The sequence below is a fragment of the Gymnoscopelus braueri genome (genome assembly GCF_963280865.1).
Source record: "Gymnoscopelus braueri genome assembly, chromosome: 22".
Lineage (NCBI taxonomy): Eukaryota > Metazoa > Chordata > Actinopteri > Myctophiformes > Myctophidae > Gymnoscopelus > Gymnoscopelus braueri.
In genome coordinates, this window is record NC_137624.1 from 22,581,040 (window position 1) to 22,604,807 (window position 23,768).

General features: G+C 41.9%; 1 protein-coding gene across 1 annotated transcript; it reads left to right on the forward strand.

Annotated features, from left to right (window-relative positions):
* Positions 1-420: 420 nt before the first annotated feature.
* On the forward strand, positions 421-22,427 carry rnf34b (ring finger protein 34b). Its single transcript, XM_080419011.1, has 8 exons — positions 421-522; positions 8,548-8,766; positions 11,321-11,863; positions 18,899-18,961; positions 19,556-19,757; positions 19,989-20,015; positions 20,242-20,289; positions 21,269-22,427. The coding sequence occupies exons 1-8, from the start codon at positions 517-519 to the stop codon at positions 21,451-21,453; spliced, it is 1,293 nt and encodes a 430-aa protein (XP_080275137.1). The 5' UTR covers positions 421-516; the 3' UTR covers positions 21,454-22,427.
* Positions 22,428-23,768: the final 1,341 nt, after the last annotated feature.

Here is a 23,768-nt window from a genome sequence, read left to right on the forward strand (position 1 = left end):
CAGCGTTGCCATGTCCGCTTATTATAAGCGACTTTGGGCTTGTTTTTCTGTAAAGTCGCTTTATTGGCAGTTGCGGGTTGCGTTGTTTTTGGGCTTGTTTTTAAAGTGTAGTTGCTTATTTGTGCTTGTTTCGTATTGTTGTTTAAACTAGTGGTTCTCAAACATTTCCAGGACCCCCAGATTAATATGTCCACACATCCCCATCTATTTTGCGTCCAAAAGATTCCATATTTCCTTCTTTTTTTTTCTCCAAGATTTTTTTTTTTTAGAAAATAGCAGATACATAATAGTTTTAAAGCGCTCATGTGGTCGCTTCTTTTGGGCTTCGTAGACCTGGTTGCTCATCTCTCTCGCAGAATCTGGCAACACTGGTCCATTACGTTATGTTTATTCCACATACACTGGGAGCTGAAGAGAGAGGGAATAGGTAATGGTTTGAGATCTCCCTGTCTGTGCCCTTGCAATGGTCGCTCTGATCAAATTGTTACTCGGTAAATTCCTTACCCGGGAATTGCAATGAAGGTAAATACTATATTCCTATTTTTTTAACTTAATAATGTAATAATGTCGAGACGATGTTATAGTTTTGCGTTAGTAACTTTGGTACACAATGCACCAATGATGAGGAAAGGAGGCAATATATTATGCCCCTGATGTGTCCGTTAAACTATTATTCTTCATTGTAGCCTATTATTGCCTGTAATTGAATTACCATGGAATCATGTTGATGTCAATGCATGTTCATCTGAATGTTCATTGATGTTGTATTGTCATTTTTGCACCGCTATAATGTCATTGCGGTTGTCTCTTGTTATACGTGCCAATGTGATGGGATTTGTATGCACTGATTTATAGGCTACAGATTGATACAGATCTATTCAAGCTCACAACGCGTATATCTATAAATCTGATCATCTATAGCTTATAGATCGGCTATTTTCAGACGTTATGTACCAGACGAGCGTTCTATTTTCTGCACCGCATATTCTGTACATCCCAGGAACATTGTAGCTGGTTGTAAATGAGCTTTATTCTCTGAACTCAGTGACACTGTGACAGTGGCACTTCCCAGTTCGTCCCCAAACCAAAATCCACTGGACCAGATGCAATGTCTTCTTAATCGTGATGCTGTCTATCTATTAATGAACTGCAGTCAGTCAGTGAGGGAATGTCATCATCATGTCTCGACTAGATCAGTGGGAATCTCCACCTCAGGCTGTGACCCCCAAAATAATCATATTTGAACTGGGAACCCCCCACCCTGACAAGCACTTGGAATGTAGGAGTTGAGGCATTACATTTTGTTCCACTTGGTTCCACTGATAAATATTGTGAAAATAGCAGATCTACAAGCTCACAACGCCTTGTGAGCTTGTAGATTGGCTATTTACACAATTCTTGCCTCTTTCTTATATTATTTGACAATTTGGCCAATGTGTGACCTGTGACCAGTTTTTTTAGAATAGTTTGTTGATTACTTTTGATACAGTAATGGTCTTTTTACTTTTCTTAAATTTTTTTGTTGAGGTATTAAAAAGGTCTTAAAAGTCATTGAATTGTCACTTCACTGCATCTGGGGACCCCCCTCCCAAATCATGTGGGGGTCCCGACCACAGGTTGAGAACCACTGGACTAGATCACTCACAGCTGCAGGTATAGTTTGTCGTTTGAATTAATCTCTCTGTGCTGCAGTCAGAGATAAGATAAATAAGCCCATGGGTGATAATGATGATATGATGATATGATGATCGGTGGTAATATGGTAAACGTAGTAATAAGCTAGTTATAATTGTCATCACCATATTAAAACAGCATAATAACATTGTTATATGGTATAGGTTGGGATTGGATTTGGATGTGCTTTACCACTTAACCAATAGAACTTGTTGAAATTATAACCAGCTGTAACTTCCAGCTGTAAATTCAGTGTTTGAGAACAGTGGTTCTCAAAGTGGGGTCCCAGGGACCCACAGGGGTCCTTGAGGGAGTTCCAGGAGGTCCCCAGAAAAATTAGTCAATAGCATCAAAATCAGTTTAACCACTTTAACCCTACTTTATAGGCTACTTTGGTTATTCAAAAATAGCAGATCTAAGATCTCAATGTGTCACATTGAGATGTTGTGAGCTTATAGATCTGCCATTTTTTATTTTGAAAAATGTGGAATAATATTAACATTTCTTACAAAAAATATTGGCACAAAATCTTTTCAGATGGGGGTGCGCAGCCAAATACATCAATTTGGGAGGTCTTTGACATGAAAATGTTTGAGAATCACTGTTTTATAAGATATGTGTTGTAGTACTTTGCGCAATGAAAGTTCATGCTCACTGCAACAACAACCATATGATCCACATAATGTCTGTGACATTGTATTGACTAATTTGGTTCAATTTGAAAATAAGCTTTTCTGCCCATGAGGGATAGACTGAACATAAAACACCAAACTACTACTACTTTGAAAATGCTTCGAAAATGCATGCTTGCTTTCGTGTTGGTTTCAAGTTAATGATTTAATTAGACTAACCACGCAAAAAGTCCCCTAACTTTTACAGTAAGTAATGCAAATTTCAGGCTGTAATGATTTAATAACACAGAATAAATAATGCTGGCAGAAGCAATGCAGACCAATGTAACTAGTTATTCTTCATTTTCCAGTGTTTTGATAAGTTGCTGGACTGTGCTGCCAAGCCTATATTATTGTTACTTTAAATTGCCAGTCATAAAGCTTTGTCACACAGCACCGATTGTAACACAAGCACCAGTTTAAAGAGAAGTCACTTAGGACTGACATGATCCAGTTTTCTATTCTAAAATGGATTACGAAATCTGAGATTGTTATGAAATGTGATACAGAGCCAGGAGAATAGCACGGTATATGTCAGGCACTTGTTATGAAATAGGACAGCCACATTTTAAAATTATAGAATTATCTGTGCTGAACCAAAACTAGTATAGTTGCACGTCACTGCTCTTAGAAGACCATCTAATAAGATATTGTCGATGTTGAATTGTGTACTATCTATTTAAAGAACAAGTTCATGCATTTTTAAATAAGATTATGAGGAATGAGGCAGGTTGATCACATTTTAATCTGAAAATGTTACTTCCCAATCTCTGTCGGGAAGAAGTCTTGAACAGTCTGCCAGCTAATAACATACTTGATTGTGTGATAGTGTTAGAAAAACTAAAGTACCCTGTCATTCCTAAGGAGACGGAATACCCATGACTTCATGACTCATTTGTGGACCAGTGCTGAAAACAGTTTTAACAAGGGAGCCAAGTGAGAGGTGTAGTCTCTTTGAGAACGAAGCCCAATAGAGGTTCTACTTTTGTCACGTGGTTAGTGACCAGTTTTGGAAAAGCTACTTTCAAAATGTAATACACTACTTATTAGTATATTTAATCAAAAGTAATGATGTTTCTGTGCCAAGTAATTGGATTTGCGTAATATTAAATGGAATAGAATAGGTACAAATGTATTAAAGTATGCCACAATAATGGTATTAATGGTAATAATTGATATTACATTTGTATTTTAGCTGCCTAGATTTCAGTGTCATGCTGAAACAACTTAGCAGCACTCTTAAAAGTGCAGGCTGTATTTTGATAGCGAATGGTAGATAAACTGCATTGTCATTGGTGTGCATTTGTTAGATTCTTTAAAAAACAAATAACGAGTAAAGAAAGTAATGTGTTCCTTAACTGTAACTACTACCCAATGTGTAGTAATGCATTATATTACTTTGTTACTCATGAAAGTAATCTTTTTTTGATTGATTGAATACTTTATTAGTCCGAAATGTAAACAGCATGTGGTACAGACATTAAAGCTGAAAGGACAACACAAAAAAGTCCTGGGGACTTGTTTCCATTGTGGTCCTATGTATTCAATTCATCAACATAGCATACAAAATAACACAATAATACATGTCATCAACAAATACAAACACCATACAAAAGAGATGGTAAAATTACTGTTCCTACCTCCCCTTTTGTTCTCCTGATAGCTGTTTTTTCAGGCCAATTTTGAAAGAAAACACTGTAACACGTGTTGGGGCATTCCACATTTTGGTGGCAGAGCAGTAGAATGTGAACTTTCCCTATTATCATATATTGATAGATACATTACTTAAAGGAGCACTTCATGCATTTCGACCTTATCTTCTGGTCCTCACTAATGCTAGTTATAAGATGGCACAATTTCCGTCTACTCACTCTGTGTCTCATTGGTGGGCTAAGGACAGTTCCCCATTGATTATGGCATAATCAATGGGGATTCCAAGCTAATAGAAACTACAGCCTTTCTCTTCCTGGAAAGTTAGCATGCTGAAATAGAAGCCATGGTTCTTGCATTTATTAAAAGAAAAAATTTACATCTTGTGTGAAATGACCAAATCTGAGCTGTCCACAGCCCTCCTCTTAGACACAGAGCAAGTAGACAGAAATGGTACCATCCTATAATGAGCATTAGTTGTTGTGTTTATAATTTAGGAGTACGTGCAGTGACAAATATTGCCCTCCCTTCCCTCCCCCCAAACACGGGCCAATTGTGTTCGTATAGACCAGGGGTTACTACAGGGGGTCCCCCAAATCTTTGTGTGATAGGATTTTTTTTTACATTAACCACTTGAACCCTAACATCCCTTTTCTGAGGAGAACTTTAGCCAAAAATAGCAGATCTACAAGCTCACAACGCCTCGCAGCGCGAGGCGCTGTGAGCTTGTAGATCTACTATTTTTGGCAAAGAGGTATAGGGGTAGAGGAAAAAAAGAGCAGACCTAATTTAAAAAAAAAAAGTTATATAGAGGGGGTCCCTGCTTCATCTCTCTCAGCTAGGGGGTCCCTGGCCTGAAAACGTTGAAGACCCCTGGTATAGACGCTCGACAAAGCCGGCTGCACTGTGGTGTATTCGAACCCCTTGACTCTGTGGTGGTGGGCAGGTACTTTACCACTGTGCCACCCGAGCGCCCATAATGAGCATTACTGAGGACCAATTATATGAACATAGGTTGAAAATAGGTGAAGTGGTCCTTTTAAGTAATTTGTTCCCATTGTTTAAAGCACTGGTTTTCAATATGGGGTCCGGGGACCCCCAAGGTTCCTTCAAGGGGTTCCAGGGGGTCCCCAGCTAAATGTTTGATTGTTAGGAACCAAATGGACCCTTACAGGTCTGTAACCCTGAGAGTGTACAAATGGACCTGAGAGTGTACAAATGGACCTGAGAGTGTACAAATGGAGCCAAGTGTGTACCATCTTAAAGTTAAAATGAACACTGAGGATTTTAAAGTGTAGATTTGAGTCCCAGATAGTAAAGAAAAAATAGTGTATCAAAGGAGGGTCGTGGCCTAATGCATATAAAACTAGGGGTCCTGGAAATGTAAAAAGTTGAGAATCACTGGTTTATAGTTTGGGCTGTGGAAAAAATGCAAATATACAAATGTACAGTATGTTCAGGCCGCTTTGCGGGCTGAACATCGAGTGCAGCTGATAAGAGCCTGCGAAGCTTGGCCAATCAAATCCGGATGTCAAGTTTGTGTCATTTTCCGTGACATTTGTTGGCCAGTCAAACCCAGGTGTTACGTTTTGTGATGCCCACCCACCCACATGCCAATTTTAATATAAGATGCCAATTTTAATATAAGATACAAGTAGCTGTAGAGAATCATGTGGATCATGTAGACCTTGTTTGCAGTTGTCACTTGTATGTTTTGACATTCCGTCAGGGCTTATAGGGTGCTAATTGAGGTGACAGAGGAAAGGCTTTGCCCCTGGCATGGAGCCAAATAGAAGTGATTTCATCATGGTCACACTGCTGTAGTAGCTTATCCTGCTCTACCAGCAGAGCGCTGGATGCACTATATATTCTTCTAAGTGGACAGTAAAATGTGTGTGTGTGTGTATATATATATATATATATATATATATATATATATATATATATATATATATATATATATATATAGTGTGTGTTTTCTATTGGAAAATGAGTGTGCACAAAGTACCGATATAGTCAATTAAAAATCATTTATATCGTTTTGTATAGTTGTATATATTGCACTAATAATGTTGTGATTGTCACAAAATCTCAGGCACACCGTTTGGGAACCACTGGTGTAGCTGGTCAGAGAGCTGAACACTGCCTCGTGAAGAGATGTAGTCTGGGCCTTTGTGGAAATCCATTGTGTTCTGTTGTGTGCCGGGAACCACAGAGAGTATACAGTTTGCTCATGTCAGCTATTGATTCCCCAGACCCTGGAACAGAAGACATATTCTCCTCCCTGCCCCCCCCTCCCCTCTCTCATCAGTATTCTCCAAGGAGCTGAAGCTCAGATCAGATCACGCCATCTTGACTTCCCTGTCTCTGTCCAGCCTTGTGGTCAGTGAACTGACGCAACAGATCTGCTGTGTGCTCGTTCATTGTACTGGTTCACTGCTTTGACTTGTGTCTTCTTTGCACACGCTTCATAGATTATCCATAGGTAATTATGTGCATAATGTCACCCAAGCATGCCTTGCATTTGACTAATTACAAAGCCTGTGTTTTGTTATTGAGTTGCCTTGTTGTTTGACCCCATTGTGTAACATGGGAAACTTAACTCTGCATCCCATTTGGACAAGTTCATTACCAACTCATGTCCCTTTTCTACAGGGATGTCATAATAGGCAAACATTCAGTGAAAATTGCAGATCTACAAACTTACAACGTGCCGCGTTGTGAGCTTGTACATTGGCAGTTTTCGGGAAATAGATTTGGTTTAGAGTGAAAAAAGGAGTGGGCCAAGGATAGACCACGTGTGGACAGACACACAAGTCTCCAAAGTATATAGGGTTTAAAGGAGTAGTTCACCCGAAAAATTACTTGTTTTCTATCAATTACACACCCCATGATTTATTTGTTTTTGTCGCATTCCTAAGTCTTCATTGAGTCTCCTACCGGAAACTCTGCCGGTCATCAAATCAAATGCGACAAAAAATGAATTCAAGGCTTCATGGGGTGACTAATTGATAGAAAATAAGCAATTTTTCTGGGTGAACTACTCCTTTAATGGTTAACAAGAGCTTTCAATAGCAATTTCTGTGAACCCTTCCTTACCTGAAAGGCACCCACAATGTAGTGCTTAGCTCTCTCTCTCTCTCTCTCTCTCTCTCTCTCTCTCTCTCTCTCTCTCTCTCTCTCTCTCTCTCTAATCTCTCTCATCCTGCTAAATATGCCTGAATGAACTCAGATCCCACATTCTCTTTCATAGAGCATTTTAAATAAAAAAGACTGCGTGGGTGCATGGGAAGCAGCTAAAAAGCTGTGGAACGTTGAGATTTCTGTGTGAGTGCTTAACGAAGAGAGGGTTGAGTTACCTTTCCCATCAATTATGTATCAAGCCAAGGGGAGAAGCTTAATTAGCTTATGGTAAGGGATGATTCTGGACTCCTGTGTTAGACATTTGCTAAATGTGTGTGTGTGTGCGTGCGTGCGTGCGTGCGTGCGTGCGTGCGTGCGTGCGTGCGTGCGTGCGTGCGTGCGTGCGTGCGTGCGTGCGTGTGTGTGTGTGTGTGTGTGTGTGTGTGTGTGTCTATACTTGTGAGGGCCAAGTGTCCCCACAAGTACAGTGGAATTTGACAAATTGTGAGGACCACAATGGGGGTTATGCTTGATTTATACTTAGTTGCGCTTCAGTGTCATGCACCGAAAATAGCAGATACAAGCTCACAACGCATCGCAGCATGACGCGTTGTGAGCTTGTAGATCAGCTATTTTATGCTTTAGGTTTTAAAAGCCCATCACTGTCCTAAAATGTCATTGTCCTCACAAGTATAGTAATCAGACATGCAAAAGTGTCACTTTTCAGCTACAGTCACCTTTTTGAACCCAAATAGGGCAATTGTGTGACACCTGACCCGAAAGAAAACAACATGTTGTCACCTTTTTCACCTCTGGGCTGTTTGCATGCCTGAGTAATACAAACGTGTGTGTGTGCGTTACTATAGTTGTGAGGACCAAATGTCCCCACAAGTATAGTAGAATTTGAGAAATAGACATTAGACAATAGTAAGAAATAGACATAGACACAAGAAAAATGGTAAAAGATAAAAGATCATATATTTAGAGATACGTTTACAATTAGAAAAAAAGTTTCAAGTTTGGGTTAGTGTTAGGATTATTTCCCCTAAAACAAACCTCTAAATGCCTGATCCTAACACCAACCCAAACCTGAGTTTTTTTTTTTTTTTTTTTTTTTTGAGGACCAGGAAAACGGTCCTCACAATGTCTCAAATTCTACTGTACTTGTGAGGACATTTGCTTATATTTATGCCTGATTTTATTCTAAGTTGCGCGCCAGTGTCGTGCACCGAAAAATTGCCGATCGACAAGCACATCGGCGCTGTGCGCTTGCAGATCTGCTATTTTTCTGTTTTTGGCTTGCGGTTAAAAATGCCCCAAAATAAAAAAAAATCCATGCATAACATTGCTGTCATAAAAAATATTGATGTCCTCACAAGTACAGTAATACAAACCTGTGTCTGTGTGTGTGTGTGTGTGTTCACCACAGGCGGGTGCATCGTCCATGTGGGCGTCATGCTGTGGGCTGCTGAACGAGGTGATGGGCACGGGCACGGTGCGGGCGCAGCAGCCGGGGTTTGGAGCAGGGGCCGGGCCCTTCCGCTTCGCCCCCAGCGCTGGGTACTCCACCTATCCCCCCACCAGCTCAGGAAGCGCCGGGCAGTTATGTAAGGCCTGTGGACTCGCCTTCTCCGTCTTCAGACGCAAGGTAAGACGAGACGTATGAAGCCGTGTGTTATGTTTAGTCGCACACACCTACAGTACAATAGCTGATCTACAAGCTCACACAACACTCACGCAGTGACTCTTTGTGAGCTTGTAGATCAGCTCATTTAGATTTAGGCACGCAACCAAATATAAATCAGCCAGTAATATATCAGTGGTGGTGGTGATGATGATGATGATGATGATGATGATGATGATGAGAAGTGTAGATGTTAATGATGAAACAGCTTCACTGATCTCATTCCCCCCAGATTCGGCACAAACATATGGGGATGAATTAACTCTACTATTATGCCACCAAAATGTGGAATGCCCTACCAACAGCCATCAAAAAGTGTGACTCCCGACCAAGCCCCCAGAGCCACGGTAGAACAGTGAAGCAGCCGTCGCCTGGTGGTCAAATCTGCGATTGCAATACTTCCGCATTTAAAACGCCACAGCGCATGCTTCTACCATTTGAAACCCTAGTGCGACGGCTCATGACTTCCGCATTTGGGGACCCAGAAGTAGAGCGTTCGTCCGGGTGCTTCAAACGCCATTGAAATGAATAGATGGGGGCGGGGCAGTCCGCCCTCTAGATATATTATAACTCTATGCTCCCTACCCTCCTCCATAAAAGAGCACCTGTATGGAATTTGCAACTGGACCTAGACAAGTCTTCTAGCTTGCCAAAAAAAGTTACCCCCCACTGTTTTTCTGTAAATATACTTGTACTGCTCCTAGTATTGATGATCTCTTGCATAGTATATATCCTGATGAAGATCTGAATAGATCGAAACGTTGACGACACAATAAAATACAGCAGAGCCTTTTTCAGCATCACCAGTGTGCAGACGCTATTCTTTTTTTATGATACTTTTGCTTGTCGTGCACCTGGGCCACGGATGTGCGTCCACTACCTTCCTCGTTGATGAATTGAATACACAGAACCACAATGGAAACAAGCCCTCAGGGCATTTTGGTGTTATCCTTTTAGCATTATCGTATAACCGTACCTCTGTACTTTTAATAAAGTATTCAATCAATTAATAAATAAAAAGAGTTTAGTCAAATGAGAAGGCAACAGATAACTGCAAACAGTCTTGATGGTGCCAGTGGTGGTGGTTTTGATGCCAACAATTGAGACAGATTATAGATTTTGCAGCACGGAGGCATGAAATATTAATTGCAGGGCCAAGGTTTCTTCTGAACTGAGTCACTCGACACAGTTAGACGCTGCAATCTATGACTTTTTTTAGTGAATAAAACATTATTTTAACCAGTCTGAATGATAGAGTATATTAACAGAATCTAACTAACACAACTACAGTGGTTGGAGGTGGTCTCCCTACTCTTACTTTGAGAATAGTAGTTCCTTACTTTATTAATTAATTCATCGTTTTTATATATTTTTTCTCATTTTCCAAAAATGTTTAGACGCATTAGAAGGACAATAGCAGTGACCAAAACCAGGGACGTGTTTTTTTTTAAATGAGTCTAACATAGTTAAAATGGGTTTATATAGGAAGGGGCCGTGTCTGAATCAAGCAACTTTGTCTGTGGTGCACACAAAAGCCAAAGTAGACGTTAAAATGAAGTTAAAAATCAGGCTTTCCGTCTTAGTTCAGTTGTAGAAACTTTGGTGCTAGCGTGGCAAACCCAGGTTCAAATACCGGTTAGGACATCAATCTTATGGATTGCAGCTTTAATTGCAGAGACTATGGCTCCATGTGGCATTAAGTCATGCTGTGCCAGGGATGAAAGCTCGGGAGGAGCCAGAGTCCAGTAGCTCTATCGTTCTCCTCACACCTGTTGCCATGCCAATGGCATGTAGGTTGAATCCCCTGGACGCAACCGTTTGTGTGAAATTGATCACACTGAAAGAGGAGGTCCTAGGGAATTAACCCATTGAGACCTGAGGCCGATTCTAAAAACGCCTTCTAAAACCTAACCTAAGTTTTCTGAAAACGTTCAAATTCTTACTAAAAAAATTAATACAAAATGATGTTGGTATATGTAAAGCAACAACTAATGAGACACAGAGATAGCTCCCGGATTCAGAGGTATAACAACGTATAGGTGGCAGCAGGTCTAAATGGGTTAATACAAAGGACTGAAGAAAGCATGTGTAGCTGTGGAATTGTCTTTTTAGTGAACCAGAGCACATTCACACACACGCACACGCACACACACACACGATAGAGCGTAATGATAATGAGCACATTTGCACTTGCATTCATTGGCTGTTTTCGGACGTGACCCTTGCAGGGCATTGGTCAGTTACACAAAAGCTATGTGGAATACTATGGCGCTTGACAGTAGAAAACATATCACTAGAAATCGACACTGTACTCAACACTTTACAATGTAGCCACAGTGACAAGAAACAGAGTAGCCTATGATCATGTCATTTTCGTTCTCTCACTGCCCTCCACCTCTCTCTGCCCCCTCTCTGTCTGTCTGTCTGTCTGTCTGTCTGTCTGTCTGTCTGTCTGTCTGTCTGTCTGTCTGTCTGTCTGTCTGTCTGTCTGTCTGTCTGTCTCCCCACCCTCCAACAGCACATCTGCTGTGACTGTAAGAAGAGCTTCTGTGCCCTGTGCTCGGTGCTGCAGGAGAACCTGCGCTGCTGCACCACCTGTCACCTGCTCCGCGGCACGGCCTTCCAGAGGCCTCGGCTCATGCAGCTGCGGGTCAAGGACCTGCGCCAGTACCTTCTCCTGCGCAGCATTCCCACGGACACTTGCACGGAGAAGGAGGACCTGGTGGACCTAGTGCTTTGCCATCAGGGCGCGGGGGACACTCCGATGCCGGTGGAGGAGGAAGACGAGGACGAGGACGAAGAAGAGGACGGGAATGACGAGGAGCCACGCGAGGAGGAGGAGGAGGAGGAGCAGCAGCAGCAGGGGGGGGTGGTGGTGGTGGTGGTGGAGGAAGAGGAAGAAGAAGAGGGAGGAGCAGATACGGACAGTCTGCATTCCCTCCCCCACTCACTGCACGCCTCGCCGCCCTCCGCCCATCGCTCCACCTCTGAACAGTCAGTCCTGTCCGCCTCTCAGGGAGATGTGCTCAGCCGGAGTGACAGCTCAGGGACCACCAGCCAGGTATAGTCCCACTTATACTTTGTCGTACGATGGTGTCATGCTCCAAAAATAGCTGACCTAAAAGCATGTAGATCGGCTATTTTGGGGCGTGCAACGCCGGCGTATGACGAAGAACAAATCGGGCTTATGACTGACTGCATAATACAGTACAACAAACACGCACGCACGCACACATGCATGTCAGTGCATAAAACCATTCAACACTTGATTTATTGTACATTCTGTGGCCGCTCGCACACACGCACACACGCACACCACGCACGTGTGCGCGCACACACACACACACACACACACACACACACACACACACACACACACACACACACACACACACACACACACACACAAGGAAATGCAGAGAATTGAATCTCATTGTTCCTTTCAGATTAGATCCTCTCTCTCTCTCTCTCTCTCTCTCTCTCTCTCTCTCTCTCTCTCTCTCTCTCTCTGTCTCTCTCTCTCTCTCTCTCTCTCAAACACACACAAAGGGGGAAATGGGGTGGCACAGGGGTAAAGTTCCTGCCCACCACTGCAGAGTCTAGGGGTTTGAATCCTCCGTGATGCCTCTGGCTTGGCTGCAGGGGCGGATTAACGCTTCGTGGTGCCCGGTGCTTGGAGCCGGTCTGGTGCCCCCCGGGAGCGTTTTGTCGACGGGGGGGGGGGGGGGGGGGGGGGGTTGAGCAGCACGTTTTGTCAACGGGGGGGGCGATGCGCGGAGCCCTGCTTCTACATTTCGGAGAATTTATTTTCAGCACCTCAAGCCTGTTGGATAAGCCACCACTGCTTGGCTGTGCGTTCCAACAAACGCAAATGGCCATGTTCGACGGCGGTAACCTGGGCAGTGGGGGGCAGTGGGGGGGGGTCTCTGTCACTGCACTTCCAACTCGTACAGGTTGGCTGGTTCAGTGTGAGGCTGAACTGAGAAGAATAGTGTTCCTCCACATGTGTTCCTCCTTCCGGTGAAACAACTCATTGTCAGGTGAAAAGAAGTGGCCTCATGTGTATCACATGATGTATCACAACACTTAAGTTACATCACCTTTATCATTTCAAGATCTGCCCTTCCTTTATCCAAGATAATTCCTTTCAATAGTAAATTCATTCCTTTCTGTGACACAGAACAGTGTTGCTTTTGTTGATGTTGCTTCCTTGTTGCTGAAGTCCCTGGTATGAAACACTGACATGAAACATTTTACACATGGCCCCCAATGCATAACTAAATCACTCTTATATCCCTGTCCACGTGGCAAAAGCATACAGTGTTGTTCTAATGTCCATGTGACAGCTGGAAACATCTGAGTTTGCTGTGTGTGCGCAGCCCTCAGACCAGCCAGCAGCAGGCCTTAAGTCCTTTGCCATTTTTAGGTCAGTTAGGCTCAGTTATGTAACACTCACACAGGTTTAAAACTGCCCCCCCCCCCCCCCCCCAGCATCACAGCTGCAGCCGAACAGCTGAATGAAAGACTATGTTCTTGCACTCATCTCTCTCACTCCCTCATTGCTTCATTTTTTATTTTAAGTGTGTTATAAAGTGGGGGCTGTGGGCCCCCAGGGGGCGCGAGGGGGGCTTGGAAAGGAGAGGAAAATTTAAAGGGACTGTAGGCAACATTAAGCCTACATTTTAAGAATATTTATATCTACATTGCATTTTTTCCCCTCTATCAGCCACTATATAATGATGCTGGGGTGTTTTCCTGCATTGAAACACAGTCCTCTTTCTGAAATCCGTATTTTCCCTACTATTTATGTTTGTCCGGGACGTAAATGCATGGACGCGCATGGACGCGCATGTGCGCGTCTGTGCGCGTCCGTGCCCGTGTGAAGTGTTCGGGTGAAACCGAATGGGACCGAGTACAGCCGACGAAAATGGAACGAGCCGCCATTGTTTTCTCTGCAGGCAGTTTATACTTCTTACTTTCGTTTTTAAAACGCTCTCAAACTTCTTTTTTGAGGCACGGAATTTACTTTTAAGATAGCGTTTGGATAGAATGTAGGTTTAACTTCATATATGTGGTCAATTTATCATGAAAGAGCCTATTTTAAAAAAAAAATTCAGAGAACCAGCAGGGGCGGGGAGTGACATGCATTGTATCCGAATAAAGCAACCTATTTTCGGCATGGCCCGTTTAGAAGTCCCCCCTGCGTCACCCCCTGGTGGTCGGGGAAACGAACTGCTGATGAGGAGGGGGGGGGGAGTGGAGGTGCGGTGTTTGACAATAGTTTTTTTCTTTTTTTTATCTCTGAACTCGCCTACAATCCCTTTAAATAAGTTAAATAAACAAATACAACAATGAAGAAAGAATCATACGATTGTTGACATTCCTATTTTGGGCATTTCATTGTTTTCAATGTATTTTTATTATTATAATTTTTTAAGACATTTCACAATCGGGGGGCCGCAGGCAGAGGCTAAGGCAATTTGGAGGTCCTTGGCATGGAAAGGTTTGGGAACTCCCATGTTAGAAAGCTCCTCATTTTATCGTAGCCTATAGAAATGGAATAGGCCTATATGAAATAATCATATACATATCCTCTTATTTTATTATATTAAAATTGGCTACTGGGAGTCCGGCCGGCCAGACATAACCATAAACAAACTGGATACGCCCATATATAGGCAGGACCACGGCCACATCACTCTGACTCAGACATAACCATAAACAAACCCAATACGGCCATATATAGGCATGTCACTATGACGCTAATCTCTCAAGAACAGATTCTGCTCTGCGTTTGAATCTGTCGGGGGGGTTCGTCATATCGCGTACGCACTGGCCTAAAAGTGGGCGTGCCTTCAGATCAGGAAGCAGGCCGCGCTTTACCCAATCAAATGTAGTGGGCGGGATTCACGTGTCCGTCGATCCTTCCCCACTCGAAACCAACCGAAACTAATTTAACAATAGCGTCCTCGGAGCAGACAAAACCACGGAAAGATGCAAAGAGCAACATTTTAACTTGCTCTTTCATCATAGAAACAAGTGGGCTTATAACCAAAACGATCCATGTTCTCTGGGAGAAGTGGTGTTAGTGTTCCGTGTAGAAATATTGTTAGTGGGAATGAAAACATAGTCGCACCACCGGAAGTGATGCGCTGATGGCAGACCAAAACCCTGGTTTCCTTGCGCACGGGTGCTACGTCAACTTCCTCCCAGAGCCAACTGAGATAGTCAAAAACAGCAGAGGGCGCTGTTTTTCCTTTTCATTTGGCGCTGGGTTCCCAGATTGCTATGACGCAGACATACTGTAACCATAAACAAACCCGATACGGCCATACTTCAAACGCGGCACACTTACCGGAAAGGACTTGAGGGAGTGTGTTGCCCGTCGTCGAGTCGTTCGGATATGCAATTGTCCAGAACCGCCAATCTGACCAATATGCCCATATATGGGCATGCAATATACATACCCGATTCATAATTTGTCGCGCGACGGTGTCTCACCCCGAGAATAGCGGACCTACAAGCTCACAATGCGTCGCATCCGCGATGCGTTGTGAGTTTGTAGGTCTGCTATTCTCGGTCTGCTATTCTTGGTCATTCTCAGCGAACGACATTATTGCGCGACGGAGCATAAATTAGGCTTAAGACCTCTGACATCTGGGCAGAGGGAGTTGTCTAGCTCCAACAAGCTGACAGATGCATTATTAACACAGGTGCATGCTGGAAATGTTCCATGTCTGCAGGAATATGATGGTGATGGATGGAGAGAGGTGGAGAAAATCTTTAATCGCATAAACTATCAGTGCAACGGTTAATGTACAGTAGCTAATCAATTAAATTGATTATAATATAGATTTTTTTTTAAATAATCGATTAGATTTTTTAAAAAATGTTCAATATATATCCTAATATACAATAGAGAGTGGCGCACATTTGTGGCTGTTTGTATCTCTGCGTGGTTCATACGGGTCCTCATGCTCTCTCTCTCTCTCAATACAAACTGATGGTCACTCGACCATGCTCTCTCCGTTCTCTCTCTCAATACAAACTGATGGTCACTCGACCATGCTCCCTCCGTCAATACAACGCTACGTGTCGCTTTTGTTTTCGCCTCCGCGCACCGAGAGGCCCGCGCAGCGGGTAGACGGAAGGGCCGCGCAGCGGCCCGCACCTCTAGTATATATATATATATATATATATATATATATATATATATGTATATGTATATATGTGTATATATATATATATCGTTGTTGTCGGGCAGAAACCTCTTATCTCCATATTCTGACTTTTTGTGGGTTTTTTGGTAATGAACGCCCTACCTACTTGATACTACAGTGTCACACAAAAGTATCAAAAGTAGCAGATCTGCAAGCTACTTTTGCTATTTTTGAATTTGGACATATGAGGTTTCCACCCGACAGAGACAATATATATATATATATATATAGTATAAAAACATGCTTCTCGATTATTCGATTAATCAAAAAAGTAATTGATTGGTAGTTGTAGCCGTGATCTGGGCAGAGGGAGTCGTCTAGCTCCAACAAGCTGGCAGATGCATTATTAACACAGGTGCATGCTGGGAGTTTTCCATGTCTGCTGGAATGTGATGTATGGGGGGGGGGGGGTAGATAGAGGGAGATAATCTTTAGTCTCATAAACATAAAGGGTACATAAAGGGTCCCCAGTGTAATGTCACACCCAGGAAAGGCTTCTTGCAGCCATTAGCTAATTGCTTTTTGCATGACAGATACAAAGAGCTATAGAGGGGGGAGATATGCTCATGATTATGTGTATTACATTTTCTCTACAGTGCACTAAAGGGCTGAGTTAATGCAAACAATATATGTCTATAACAAACAACCTTTTTACTCCATACTTTATTTCCATTTATTCACCTTCCAACGGGCACATCCTTAACCTCCTCCTTCCAAAAGAATCATTACTTGTGGAGTTAATGGTTGATATATGATAAATTAAATGTAGTATTTGGACTGCCTAACCAAGGCTGCTTAAACACAGCTGCAGCCTTGGAACAAAGCATAAAATTAATTAAAATTTTAACACCGTAATAGCTGATTTAGGATATCTTTCATCATTGTATCCATGTTTTTGGGCGGTGAAACCGCCCCTATATGTGAGGTTTGGATATTTGCACACCAAATCCTGCGCTGTGATTGGCCACAAATGTACCCCCCTAACCCTGCACCGTGATTGGCCAATCACAGTCTATTCAGGACTGTGATTGGCTAGGGAAACATGACACATGTGCATAGCCCTATATAAGAAACCATAACTTTAAAAAAAACATTAAATGTGTTTTTTTTAAGTTATGGTTTCTTCCATCACTTCTTCCATCACTGTGATGACCACTGTGACCACACCGCCCACTTCACACTGGGTGTGATTTTTGTCTCCGCCGTAGGTGGAGAATATGTTTTCGCTTCGTCCCGCCGTGTGTGAGCAAACATTGTTAGCCAAGCTAACATTGGGCAAGCTCCACGTGACACGTGTCAATTTGTTGACACCAATGCCTCTGATTGGCTAGAGGGACGCGTGACGAAATAAAATTCTATAAATAGGTGTGTCACTTCAAAAAGATTTTACTTTTTGAAGTGAGGTAAAACAGGATCAATCAGACTTGATTGGAACAGTACCTTCAGTAAGTCCAAATCACCCGTCTGTGCGTGTGTGTGTCCCTCTGAGAACACCTAACATTGGTCAAGCAAAGGCGCAGAAGGCCAAAGCTAAGAAAGCATACTCATCTACAATTGTAACACAGAAGAGGACTAGAGTTGAAATGATCCCACAACAAAGCCGAAGTCTTAATACGTGTCAATATGTTGACATCAATGTCTCTGATTGGCTAGAGGGACGCATGACGAAATAAAATCCTATAAATAGGTGTGTCACTTCAAAAAGCAGTTTACATTTTTGAAGTGAGGTAAGACAGGATCAATCAGTCTTGATTGGAACAGTACCTTCCAGTCCAAGAAATGTTCTTCTTGATCCAATGGATCTCTTTTTTTCATCCTATCTTTTTTAAAACATTTTTTTAAACATTTTTTTAAACATTTTTTTAAACATTAGAAGACAAAATATGATTTTTAAATCATTTTTTTTTTAATAAATATTTCTTTAACATACACCTTTTTATTTAACTAAAATATATATCTTTTACCCTACTGTATCTCATTAGTTATTGCTATGATAATATAATTGCTATAGTCTGCTGGCGGAGACTTGTGCTCCGAGGAGCACATTTTTAATCATCTTATTGATGGCAAGGCTACAGCTAGAAAACGACAGCAATATTACAAATTGCAAGCTGGTATACCAGTGGGCAGTGGCTCCCAAACATTTTAATTTAAAGAAATTGAGATTTTTTTAATTCGATTTTTTGTGGCAAATCTTTTAAAAATAATAATTAAAACCAAAATGTAGGAAACGGAAAAAGGGATATTTATTTCCGACCCAAACAAATGAGGGTTCGACCTCGATCCTGACCCAGTGTTTTGGAAACACTGATATAGAATGTAGGTCTAAAGGAAAGAACCCTTTGATTTATATTTCATCGACTTGTAATGGCTCTCCAGACCATTACTAATGAGTACAGTTTTATTAGGAGTAACTGACAACTTGGATTTGTCAATGTGGAGATGTGGTATTGCACTGAATGAAATAATTTGGCTTTGTAATTAGCTAATGTCACTCACATCGGTAAATGAAATGATTATCACTTTTTATTTAATTTTATCAATTTATCAATCATTGGCACGCTCCTGTTTTAAATGAATCCAATTGGCTGAAATCATAAATCAAACTCATTTGCAGTGACTAAAAACGTTTCTTCGGGTGATATAACAACAAATTTAATTCCGAACTTCGTCTCTGAACTTTTTTCTCAGAACTTGTGCACCCCCAGATGTACTGACTCTCCTAATTTGTTCGGAAAGCCTGTCCGAACCTGAAGTTTGTTCGTCGGAAGGAGCATGTATTGGCCTTAAGCTGCAATCTTATTGATCTATGCTACTTTCTTTGAAATGTCCAACTGACATATTTTCTGTATGTGTTGTTCTCTGTTGTGTTTCAGGAGCAGGGGGATACTCCAACTGTGTCCCTTTTAAACCTGGAGCACACTGAAACTATCATAGATGTAAGGTTAACCTCTTAATGTCATTAAACCACATTAACCCTGGCGTCCCTATTATTGGGTCATTATAGGTGGAAAACTTCAAAGATGTTCAGAAAGACAGACAATAGATGATCTTCTACAAGCTCCCAACGCTTTGAGTTGCAATGCATTCAGAGATATTTTTGCCATGTGACACCCTTGTATTATGTAGTATAAAATAGGGCTTAACCGCCAAACTTAGCATCCCTATTCCGGGGGCGAACATTCAGTGAAAATAGCCGATCTGTAAGTTCACAACGTGACACAACAGGCTGTGAGCTTGGAGATCGGCTATTTTCAGCGTATATATTTGGTGTAGAGGGAAAAAAGGTGAGGGACCTGACCTTAGTAAACCCCTGAGGGACACTGCACATCAGTCAACAAAGTATATAGGATTTTTAGTAGTTTATGAACAGTATTATTACTCATGAGAATATGGCACACCGTTTACCAAGATTCTGTATAAAAAGCCAACCTTGCTGTTGAGCTGTACAATTCCTTTCAGTGTTTGTCTGTACTGTTTACTGTGTGTTTGTTAGTAACTGTGTGTCTGTACTGTTAATTGTTTTATTGTAGATCAGCCCGGCAACACAGAGGAGGATCAGGGCCTCGCTCTCCGATCTGGACAACGAGGAAGCTATAGAAAACCTCTCTGTCCGCCAGCTCAAAGAGATTCTAGCCAGGAACTTTGTCAACTACTCTGGATGTTGTGAGAAGTGGGAGCTGTTGGAGCGAGTGCATCGCCTCTACAGAGAAAATGAGCAGAACAGGAAGTCCAGTAAGATTATTTATTGTATACTGTACTTTCCAGACTATGCTAAAGTCAGCAACACAATTTGATTCCTCACCTTATTATTTATAGCTACTGTAGATCCTAAATTGACCATATCATATATCATATTCAGAATAGCGGCCATTTTGATTTTACTTCATATTTGGGAATGTGAATATGGTCACTGCTGTGTACGTTCAGTGCAAGTAAAAGTGTCATTTGTTCTCTTTCTTCCAGTGGAAAATGTTAGCAGCATAACAGCAGGTAAATATAGTTATGCAATTATGTTATTGTTCAGGTAGAACATGACCTTGCTGATGGTTATGGCTATGTAATTTAATTGGAAAAAAAGTTTTAGTTTGAGTTAGTTATTTATCTTTCGTTATATATGTTAAGTTGCACAATTGTTTTGCTCGGGCTTATCTTCCTTGCACTGTTTCTTAGACTACTAATAGCTTATTTTTATTACTGCCCCTTTTCATATATGAAGTGGTAGCATACCCCCCACCTACACGTATCTGCAACAGTGGAGTTGGAGGTAAGATATTTTAATAAACAAAGTCTGCCCCCTTTCTCATGACAAATACGCCACCTTTTCCCATCTGCACAGAAATACAGTACTTGCACATCATATTTGGCTGAAACAGGACTTTCTACAGTAGTAGAAATAGCATGCTATAACCAAATTACTCCCTTTATCTTTTATATCATTCTATATATTATCGTTTTAACCACCATTCTCCTGCTGTTTCTTTTTCGACATAATTGTCACTGACATTTCCGCGTCCTCAGTTTGCATCCGCTCTCTTTGTCCGGAAGGACTGTCTCTCTCACGCTGTCATTAATGGTGTTCCTAAGAGCTTTTTATGTCTTCATGAGCCATCATTTTATTTTAGTAGTGGCTTGTCCCTTATCAGGTGGGACTGCATTTACAATCCTTGTGTCTAGACACCCTTGTCTATTGAAAGGGCTTTACAGTGATATTACGCTACTTAAAATGTTAAGTGCTGATCTGGAGGCATACCAGACATGCTATACTGCAGCACTGACTTATTAATTACTACTTCATTGGCTTCTTGAACTTACGCTACTGTATGGGAATAGAGCCAGGGGAGCAAATGCCACTAATGTATAGGGAATGTTTCACATACTAGTATAAAGCATAATTTATGCTTTGCCCGCTCTGAAAATAATTGATTTTCAAGCAAATGAGTAACACCATCATGTGACGAAGCAAAAAGTAAGCTATAAACCAGGGGTGGGCTACCACCTCTTCTTTATCTACCAGGTGAGTAGATTGAGCTATTGAGGTGATTGAGTTGATCAAAAACAACCATTATTGTTTGTGCACACAAAACCTTTCTCTTCAGATCGTCAGAATTTGTCTTACCTTCATTATTCATATTAAATTATTGACTCATTCTTTGTTAGGTTGTAGTCTATGCTTGTATTGTATTATTGTAATTAGCAGCCCATAATAAGACATGAAGGCAAAGGTGTTTGACCTCTGCCCACAGATGGTGTGAGAGCTCAGCTGGCCTCTGACGAGAACCTGTGCCGCATCTGCATGGACGCTGTCATTGACTGTGTGTTGCTAGAGTGCGGTCACATGGTCACCTGTACCAAATGTGGGAAGAGGATGAGCGAGTGCCCCATCTGCAGGCAATACGTTGTGCGGGCTGTGCACGTCTTCAAGTCTTAAAAGGATTAAGGAAAAATAAATAAACTGAGTGTAAGCCGAGAGAGAGAGAGGGAGAAAGAGAGAGAGTTAAGGAACGGGTGAACGGGCTGTGCATGTCCCCCCCAGGTTTAAATGCTGCAGAAGGCATGCACATTCCCCCCAAACCTTGTGCCCAGCTTGGGCCTTGAAGACCAGACTGTTGCCTATAGCCCACTACAGTTTGCTTCCCCCTGCCAGGTCCAACTCTACTACTCCCCTGTGGGCTCTCTCTCTTCTCAAGCCTGATTTATACTTAGTTGCGTGCCGGTGTCGTGCACCGAAAACAGGCGATCTACAAGCTCACAATGTGTTGTGAGCTTGTAGATCGGCTAGTTAGCCCACAATGTGTTGTGAGCTTGTAGATTGGCTAGTTTCGGAATGCGACACTGTGCGCAACGAAGTATAATCAAGCCTTCAGTGCTGTGGACTGTCATCAAATGCACTGGGACACTGCCCCGCCCCTTTCTCTCTTCTGTCTCTGTTCCTTTACACGGATTCGTTTCAGATTGTGTTTTATGATTTACAAACCAACGGAGAGGAGGCGGTCCCATGGATGCTTGAAGTGGATTGGTTGTTCTACGCAGCAGCGGGCGAGAAGCTGTCATAGGACGATGACTAAAGAGACCTTGTTATCCCAGGTTTTAGAGTTGATATGGTTTACACATTCATACCACACCAGGCTGTGTCTCCCTCTCAGTGTTCTTTAGTATGTGCAATATCAGAAAATAAGAAGAGACTTCTATTTGTGACTGAGTCACTGATTGTCTTGTCCGTTTGTGTCTCTTAGTGTCTATCCATGCAACCATCTGAATAGCACCACCAGATTACATAGTAGAATCCTCAGTGTTAATTGAACCACTTTTGAACCTGACGTCTCTATTTTGGGCGTGCCGATATAGGGAAAAGATTTCAAAATAGAGATCTACAAGATCACAACACATCTTGTAGGTCTGCATTTTTCGCCATGCAACAGTGTCGTACGACAAAATAGGACGTAAGTGGTTAACTACCAATTTTACACTCTCAGAGTTAAATGAACTCTGAGGATTTTATTGTGTCATCATCATCATCATGTCTTACAAATACACATATGGTAGGGGAGGCGGTAAGGTGCCAAACTTAATGCCTTCAATCAATTACATTTGGTAAGGCTTCCAATATATCTCACAACCAGCAAGTGTGGTTTAATTGATACAGACTGTTCTTTTCGTTTCCTCCGAAATTAACAGCAGGAATGTTTCTTTCTTTCTTTGTTATTAAAAACCGTTTGAACATCCACATCGTTTTTAATTAGCCTGATTTAATTATTGTTGCATTACCATCTCCTTGTGCTTCAAACGCAAACAGCACTTGCTTAACTTGGATAAAAGCTTACAGTATGTCTGTCCCTTGCTCACCATACTGTACACACACTGGTTCTCAAAGTGGGGTCCAGGGTTCCCCAGGGGTCCTTGAGGGGCTTCCAGGAGGTCCCAAGCTGTATGACTGAAAGTTAATAATAGTCCTTATTGTCCCCACAGGGATGTTTGTCTTAGGATATGAACCAAATGGATCCTTACGGGTCTGTAACTCTGAGAGTGTACAAATGGAGCCAAATGGACTCTTATTTGTTTCCATTTGTACACTCTCAGAGTTAAATGAACACTGAGGATTTTACGTGTAGATTGGGGTCCTAGAGAAAATAAATTGTAACAAATTAGGCTCCATGGCCTAATGCATATCAAACTGGGGGTTCTTGAAATTAAAAATGGATCAAGAATTACTGCTGTACAGATGTTCTTCAATTATTTTTCAAAATCCTTCCAAAATAGCAGATCTACAGTACAAGCTCACGACCCGTCGCAATGCGATGCATTGTGAGCTTGTAGATTGGCTTGAAGAATAAAGTAGGGTTGAAGTGGTTAACAGAACGTCTCACCTTTGTTGATTTTACTGAAATACACCATGCAATATCATTCTGTTCCTTCCCCCAGGCGTCTTGTCTTTCAGTGAGTTGAAACGTATACAGTAGGTATCAGGTGCTACAGTATTTCCTCTGTTCCGAGCTGATTATCAACATACCTTTTGTTACTGTATGTTGTCGATGTGACCTTTGAAATATCTAATATTCCACAAGGAAAGGAAGCAGATTCCCAAGTCTGGTTTACATGAACCTGTTTATGCAAGTGGGACATTTGTTTTCCTGTCATAAGATCCAGCTCATTCAAATGTCTGGCTAAAAATATCTATTTATGCCTGTGGTATGTTAACATAGACAAAAAAAGTTTATCGCTATTCAGTGACTTGCATATAGGTAG

Coding starts and splice junctions, on each gene's coding strand:
- rnf34b (XM_080419011.1), top strand. Junction 8,767..11,320: donor TCTCCGTCTTCAGACGCAAG/GTAAGACGAGAC, acceptor ACCCTCCAACAG/CACATCTGCTGTGACTGTAA. Junction 20,016..20,241: donor TGTTAGCAGCATAACAGCAG/GTAAATATAGTT, acceptor TCATATATGAAG/TGGTAGCATACCCCCCACCT.